Below are 8420 nucleotides of genomic sequence, written 5' to 3' on the forward strand. Positions count from 1 at the left end.
AGACCTACAGTACCGACGCGAGGGACGGGGGGACGGGGGCGGGGGGGGTTGCATGTTGAAGACCTAATTGCTTTAACAAATAATTATCATTTGGAAACAGGAGGGACAACACATCAATACACCAAACCATCTGTCATAGATAGGAAACACAAAAGATCACTCACTTTACAGGGAAGGGACAACATGTAAATGCAACAAACCATCTCTGATTGTTAATGGAAGGGAAACGCAAAGGTGATCCCAGCTTTCTTCTTTTGCCAAAGTAGAATGCACTACGCAGCACATAGACAATGATGCTGAAATTCAATGTATCTACCTCCAACAGTTCACTGATTAGAGGACTAAATTCTGAACGGCTTTCCATGTATTCAGTAGATTATTCCATTGTTTTCCAAGAAAAGGTTAGTACATAAAGGCTTAAACTTTTCATGACCTTTTCCCTTTTTGAGACGAGTAGCTAAAAAAGCACTCTTCCAGCCTGACAAAGACAAGATACTGAAAGCTTTTGCATGCGAAAATGTAGGCCTATTCAAATATTTAACTTGAAACATGTTCAGTAAACAAATTATTATTATTTATGGAAAAAGTCAAGCCCTTGCAATAAATCATAAGTCAACCAAATGTTACATTTATGTCTGGCCAACTATTTTTGGCGAGCGGTGAATTTATTGCAGTCAAGAGGCGCAACAAGTGCACCACACTGTTTAAATCAAATTCAGACACATTTAGAGATTTTCAGAAGAGTATTAAACATCTATAAATAGGTGCACTTCGTATTTCAAAATCAAGTCATCAGTAGAAAACATTGTTTGCATATTTACTGGTATTATCAAAGCACTTGCAAGAAATAAAGCTTAGTTCTCTCACTGCATTTTTCAGAGACTTGTTGAATTTATGGCTCCACCTTTTGTTTCTTTTTTTTTTTTTTTTTGTGCATTAACTGTCAGTGTTTTATCAACAGTTTTGTTTCTGGTAACGGTTGGATTTTCTTCACAGCAACTTTGTGACTGTCAAATTTTTGTCACCATTTTGCTTGGTGAGTACCGGACTTCAACTTTCACTACTACTTTCTTTCTTCACTTCTCTGAGGTGACTATTCACTGTAGCATGTACTAACCTGACCACCATTTTAATGGTGTTTTTTTCCTACGTGTACCTTAATTTTCTTGTTTAGAATGATAATGTTAGAAAATTGTAAATATGGTAAGAATCCATTACTTGAGAATATGGAAAGATTTAGATAATTGTGTAATGAGGTATAGGAATTACTTTTGAAAAAGATGAGGAATAGGAATCACTTTATTTTCCTTTATCTGAATACTAGTAAACACTACTCAAATCCAATAACAATCAAGCAAACTTTTTCCAATATCTCTTCTTCTTTTTTCAAATCATTCTTCACATGGTATCAGGGCTAGGGTGTTAGCCCCTCCTCTGGATTGCTTACAGTTCCCCTTTTTGATTCCTTCTATATACGTCCAAAAAAATCAAAATCAAAATTAGGGCAAAACCACATAGGCCAGAACCTAGGGTTTCAATTAGCCACTCCCAACTCCCCCACCACTAAAAACCTACTCCAAACGATCTGGACCAAATCATCCGCTTGTTAACAATCTGGACCAAGTCCACCTAGTGACTTACTGCTTACTCCAACAACATTCCTGCTTTGGTCGAGCAATCAACGATGTACTTGATCTTCCTATAGCTCCTCGAGAGGCACTCGGACTGCTTGCAACCTTCCTCCAGTTTATAATTTCTTAAGTTATCACCATTTGTCACCCTTATAGCATGCCTTTGTTACAAGTTCATCCATTGTCAAAATACCTAAGACTGGCAGATACAATGGCTCATCCAGGTTAGCATCACACTGTAATTCATGATTATTGTACTTGGGAGATAAGTAATTTTACAAAATGGTAAAACAACTATAGGATGTCGATGGGTATTTATTGTAAGTGTAGGTATTGATGGGAAGGTTGATCGCCTAAAAGCTAGATTGGTGGTCAAGGGATATATTCAGATTTTGTAAATCCCTCACGCTTTATATTTCCTTTCAAATGTATGTTCTTAGATATCTTAGTTCTGGAACTGAGTAAATAAAAAGGTTCCTCAAACCTGAAATCATGATGCTTCTCATTCTTTGCATTTATGTCTAGCCAACTATCTTAAAAGTATGGCTAATGGTGCAATTACCGTAATCAAGTGGTGCAATAAATGCACCACTTTTTATTTTTTTATTTTTTTGATAACCGAGAAATTCCCAAGGCCAGTGGCGCGCAGTTCGAAACTCGGTAGATGATGGGCCTACCTTCTCCCCTTCTCTACTTAAATACTAGGCTTTTTTCTGCGGCAGTGTTCGAACCCGTGACGTCCATCTAATCCACAAATCACTTGTTGGGCTCTTACCATGCATAAATGCACCACTTTTTAAAGATCACATTCACACTCATGTAGGGATTTCCATCCGTGTGTTTCACACCTAAAAATAGGTGTACTTTATTCCAAAATAAAATCATCAATAGAGAACATTTCCTTCTTTTATTATCTCAAGGCCCGCCTCCTATTAGGATAATATGACATTCGTAGTTCATTGGATCCAAGTGTAAAGATCACTTCCTTAAATGCAATTTTAAAAATCTCGTCTCTCACACCAAAATTCTAAAAAGGTTCGAACATACTCTTTCTTCCCCACCTTCCTCTCCCCCCCACCCCTCCAAACCCCAATTGCTTTTTATTTCCTTTCTAATGTATGTTCTTAGATATCTCAACTCTGGAACTGAGTACATAAAAGGTTCCTCAAACCTGAATTGGTGGTGCTGGTCACCTGCATTTACAGTAATCTGATTGTCTACTGAAATAAACACAGTGCAATTTCGAAAAGAAACAGTATAATGCTTTCTTTGCATTTATAGTGTTCTGATAGTCTAACTGAGGTAAACATCCCGCAATTTGCCAAAAGAAAAAGAACAGTATAAAGCTTAGTGGAAAAGGCTGTGCTCCCTATCTTGTTCGTAAATACAAAATCATAACTGATAAGATTGTAAATGAGTCATACAATGTCAAAACCTTACATGTGAAGTTCTGATCTTCATCTCCAGTTGATCGTGTAAGTGCTGCAAAAGATTAAGGAGAGCAAAGCTGGATCAGATGTGGTACCCTGGAAGGAAGACTACAGTGCACCAAGTACAATACTCATTAATGCTATAGCCTATAAGACTATATTCAAAGTGAAAGGAAAGGGAGAAGTTTGTCTAATTTAGTCTAACAATAAAATAATGATCCTCTAAATATTGACTAGAAAGGAATGGACACAGGATTCATAAAGCTTTCCTCAACGTCTAATTATGATGATCCTCTGAATATTGATAATAGCATACAGGATACAAAGGATTTATAAAGCTTTTCTCAACTAGTTGGGATTAAGGCATAGTTGAATGATTGATTCATTTGTTGATTTTGCAACCACCAGATACCTCTATAGTATTTCTTTTTTCTTTTTTATATGACGATGGTGTCCGAGCCAGCTTGTGCGCACCTCTATAGTATAACAAGCTCATTTAGGCAGGAAAAAGTTTTATTAACATTAAACTCTGAATCAGGCAGAATTTAACAGCAAAGAAGCAAAAAGATTTCCGATCATACAAGTCTAGTTTTCCTCACAACACCGAAAAGCAAAACTTGAGAATAACAGCATTCATTCAGGCCTTCAGATTAGTCTGGCATAAGAACTCCAATAACGATCCCATCAACATCCCCATGGCAGTATTATTAGCATGCCAAGCATGATATACAACAAAAGAATGATGATGGAAGTTTTAAGGTATGCTTTTGGAATTAGATATGTTGTAGTGTTTATTGCCACCTGTTAAATGAATTTCTCCGGATTAGAAATATGACAACATTTTTGTGGGCAGTAGTCTTGCCAAAGCAATTTTTGACCGTCCAGAGCAATATGTCCGATACAAGTATTGTACCATGTGCCTTACATTTCTACTTTAGTCAGGCCAGATGAAAATAGTTCCAGCATCTCAAATAACCAACTTTGCAAAACTAGCACTTTAATATATTTTGCCTATCACGATACAGAAGAGCAATTAAATTGACATTGTTAAAACTTGTCAAAGAGAAATAATATGTAGCAATTAGATATCTTTTCTTCAACATATAGCATTTAATTTAATGTCTAGTGGCTGGTCAAGATGCTCAATGTGAATATAATCCATGTGAGAATAACAGAGAAGACATTAAGCAAGGGTCCATATTAAAGATTTGAACAAGCTTTTTAACGAACAAAGAAAAGAAGAAGAAGAAGAAGAAAATCATAAGAAACTACAGATCCACATAATCTGCACGTCAATGATGAGTTTGAAGCACTAATACATGAAAAGCATGCTGGATCTTTTAACTCCTCCGAGATTATTAAATACCTCAAGGACTGTAAACAAATAGATCGAGAGAGACACATAAAATACTTTCTTATTAAAAAACTACTTTACTCCTATGTGATCAGTACCTTCACATTGTTGGTCAGACTAGAGGCATTAGCCACACGAGGAAAGATGCCATATTCAGCCAATAATCCAAGCATGGATGACATAAAAATATATCTGTCATTCTCTGTATCCTGAAAAAAAAAGAATTAAGTCTTTCAATAAACAAAATCCTAGAGAGAAATGCAGATAGAGGATAAAACAACAAAGAACTACTATGCCTCAATTCCAAGCTAGTTAATTTAGCAGTATATACAGTTCTTAAATATCTTTATCAAAGAAGAAACCAATATTCTGCAGTTAAATCAAGAACAACAAGTACAAAAAAAAATTTAAAAGACTGAGGCTTATACACCCAAAAAAGTGCCAGGTATCCACAGTCAACTCTAGTGCTTACCTTTAACTCATTGACCAATCTTAAATTTTCTTCAAGATCACCTTTCCTGCGGGCCAGTTCGTTCGAGGCAGACATTATAGCTTCACTTTGCTTCTCATCTAGCGCCTACAAGTGCAAAATAACAACACTACAAGAATGTATAGAACTAAAAGTTTAAACAAGTAAATTCAGTCAGACAAGAAAGACAAACCATGCGTAGTTCAGAAAATTTCTTCTCAAGTCCATACTTCTCATTCAAGAGCTGCGATTCCTAATAACATGGTAACAATGCAATGTGCTTAAGGTACAAGTTGAACAATAGAGTGTATTATCTCTTAAGCGAAAAGAAAATGAGCAAAGGCCAAAAAAATGGCACACCCGAACACTGGCAAGAGCAATCTGTTCCCGAAGATATAGAATTTCTTCCTGTTTTGCTTTAGCACGTGAATATAGCTCCTGATCACAGATTTATTCAGCATTAGCATAACATGGTCTCCCTTCATACTGTAAGTTATATTCTGTAAAAAAAGTGAAAAGCTACCATAGCTTCATGATCCTGAGAGTCGCTGATGGTGTCATTTCCCATCAAATTTTTTGGTAGAGAACTCATCCCAAAATCATGCCTGAAACTGAGATGAATTAACAGAAATACACACTCGACCTAAAATCTCCAACATAATCTAGCTCAATGATTACCTGCTTGCCAAATTAGAGCTTTGTCCCTGAACTCTTACATCTTTCTGCCCATTAATAGAGCTATTAGTGGGAAACATGTTAGCCAACTCCTCTCACGAGAGGAAGTCAAATGAAAAGTTGTCAATTAGGTCCAACATCATCGACCAGCTCCTTGCATATTACAAGCTATTCTGATTCACAAAATGCTGCAGCTCTTCCTCTTCCAAAAAGGACTAGCAACATATTAGCAAGCTATAAAAGTCAGCAATGAAGCGAAAGAATACATAACTGAGAAAACTGATAGGTTGAAAAGAAATAAGGCAAAAGCAGAAATCACTTTATCAATAGCAATTAGGACACGAATAATAAACAGATCAAGCAATCAGTAAGGCTTCGTCAAAGGGACTAAAAACAGTAACAGCCCGAGGAAGATTTTAAAGACAGCAATATATTTGTCAAAGTAAAGATTGAGCACAGCTGATCCACAGATGTTCCCAAGGATAAAAATGCAATCCTATTTTCCTAAAGAGAAAAAAGAGAAAGATTAATGTTTATTTTTATTTGCTTTATGGAACACTAGTGACAGCTCTTTCATACATGTTTCTTGTGACATTTGTATATTTAAGAATTAATTTCTTCTCCAACACCCACCAAAAGACCTTTCTTGGTACTCTATTATATGCTTTCTCCAAGTCAATGAACATCATTTGCAGAATTTTTTTCTTCTCGCGATAAATTTTCATCTATCTTCTTAGCAAAAATATAGCTCTCATTGTAGATCTACCAGGCATAAAACCAAACTGATTCTTATTCACTCTTGTAGTGTCGTTAAAAGTATGCTCTACCACTCTTTCCCAACGTTTCATCGTATGACCTATGTTGCTCGGGCTCTCCGAAAATGTGGCCGGATACGTGTCGGATCCTCCAAAAGTAGTGCATTTTTGAAGGATCCGACACGGGTGCGGCTACATTTTGGAGAGTCCACGCAACATAGCGTATGACTCATGTTTAATTCCACGACAGTTGGCAAAACTTTGAATATCTCCTTTGTTCTTATAAATTGAGATCAACGTGCTCCTTCTCCACTCGTCGAGCATCATACCACTCCTTAATAGCATTAAACAGCTTGGTAAACCATCCTATTCCAAGATATTTCCTAACCTCTATGAAGATACCATCTGGACTACAAGTTTTTGTAATCTTCATATTTTTCATGGCATCCTTTACCTCAGCTGACCTAATTCTATGAGTGTAACTAAAGTTTCTATCATGTACAGATGTATGCATTGAACAATTGATCAAAATAGGCTCTCCATATCTCATTGGTCTCACTATCTCCAGCCAGTACTTGTTTAGAATCGTCTTTAATACAATTCACCGGGTTTAAGTCCTTAGTCCTCTTCTATCTCAATCATACTAGTTTTGCTACTTCTTTCTCTCCTTCTCGTGTCCCTAGCTTTTGTTACAAGTCATCGAGGGTTTCTCCTCGAGTTTTATTGATCGTTTTCTTAGCTCTCTTATACTCTTCAAAGACTTCTCCATTTTCTGTTCCAGGTAATTGCCTATAACAGTCTCTTTTAGTTTTAATAAACTCATAGCACCTCCTCATTCCACCACCAGGATTCTTGTGGTCGAGGTCCTAAACCTTTAGACGCACCTCTATCACTTCACTTGCTACCTTTTTAATTGCAAACTATTATTTCCTTCCACAGGATATCTACCCCTCCCCCATCTAAATCTCATGCTCCTTCCTCTCATAATTTTTCTTAAACCGCTAACTGTCTAGCACCCTTTAATGCCCACCACCGAATTCTCGGTTGCTTACAACTATGCATATGAGCTATACTTACCAAATTCATGCTAATTGTTAAGAAAAAACTGAAGCTTTGATTATCACATCTTAGTAGTAACTTTTCTCACAGACCCTTTTGCTGCTTTAAATCAGAAAGAAAGAAAAAAAAATCTAAACTAAAGCAGAGAAAAAAACTCACTGAAGATTTAAGAAACTGGCACAAACTAAAAGAATTATTAGCAAAAGCATTGAAATGGGTATATACAAGTAAGCTCGACCAAAAATTCATGCAGAATTAACAACAAATAACAATCAAAATCCCCTTACATATGCATTAATAAATCACAACAAATTAAAAATTGCAATCTGGAAAGCTTACCTTTTCTTATGTAGAAGAATAAGTCGTCAAGAATAGAAAGGCTTTGAATCTCAGATCAATCACTTTAGGAAAAAAATATGAAGAAAAATTGGGAATGAAAGAGAGAAGAAGGTGCAAAACGCTTTAATTGTCCAAAAAGTCAAAATGTGGGTCGTTGGAAAAAAGTTTATCTATGCAACCTGAAAGAATAATTCAATTTAACTAATCCAAAATCACATGAAGAAATAGAGACCGTGTGAACATGAGACCCCCTTTTTCTTTTTCTTTTTTTGGATTTTGATGAGACCCACTTTTCATTTCTCTTACTATTTGACAAAAACAGAGTCTTGAAAATGGAATAATTAATGAAAAAACAAAAATCCAAAGAAAATAAAGGAAAATAATTATTTATTTTAAATTGGGATAAAAATATTTATAAAAGACTACTTACTTTCTGGAAAATATTTTTCTGTTGCTTGGTTGGAGAATAGAAAATAATTCTTTAAAAGTTTATTTTATTGAAGATTGATAAAAATATTAACAAGTTGAATAGGGTTCTTAAGGAATAATTGAGTATTTGATACTGATAATAATGTTAGTGTTGATTTGAGTAATAATATGAAGGGAAAATTGAGAATTGAGATAACATGGAGAAAAAATTAAATTCAATAATAATAAGTTACAACAACAACAACAACAACAACAAACCCAGTTTGATCCCAACAAATG

General features: G+C 35.6%; 1 protein-coding gene across 7 annotated transcripts in view; it reads right to left on the reverse strand.

Moving 5' to 3' along the window:
• Positions 1-7970, reverse strand: part of LOC109225840 — a 24918-nt gene extending 16948 nt beyond the window's left edge. The window contains exons 1-8 of one of the 7 annotated variants that reach the window (XM_019390625.1): positions 7713-7967; positions 5563-5774; positions 5408-5495; positions 5245-5322; positions 5078-5137; positions 4888-4992; positions 4514-4624; positions 3072-3113 (exon numbers count right to left, since the gene is read on the reverse strand). In XM_019390625.1, the coding sequence (XP_019246170.1) occupies positions 3072-3113; positions 4514-4624; positions 4888-4992; positions 5078-5137; positions 5245-5322; positions 5408-5495; positions 5563-5639 (561 nt within the window). In that variant the 5' untranslated portion in view covers positions 5640-5774; positions 7713-7967. Of the gene's footprint in view, positions 1-3071; positions 3114-4513; positions 4625-4887; positions 4993-5077; positions 5138-5244; positions 5323-5407; positions 5496-5562; positions 5775-7712 lie in introns of all 7 variants that reach the window. The other 6 variants (XM_019390620.1, XM_019390621.1, XM_019390623.1 and 3 more) reach the window with 6 other exon arrangements.

Source organism: Nicotiana attenuata, chromosome 5 (assembly GCF_001879085.1).
Source record: "Nicotiana attenuata strain UT chromosome 5, NIATTr2, whole genome shotgun sequence".
Classification (NCBI taxonomy): Eukaryota; Viridiplantae; Streptophyta; class Magnoliopsida; order Solanales; family Solanaceae; genus Nicotiana; species Nicotiana attenuata.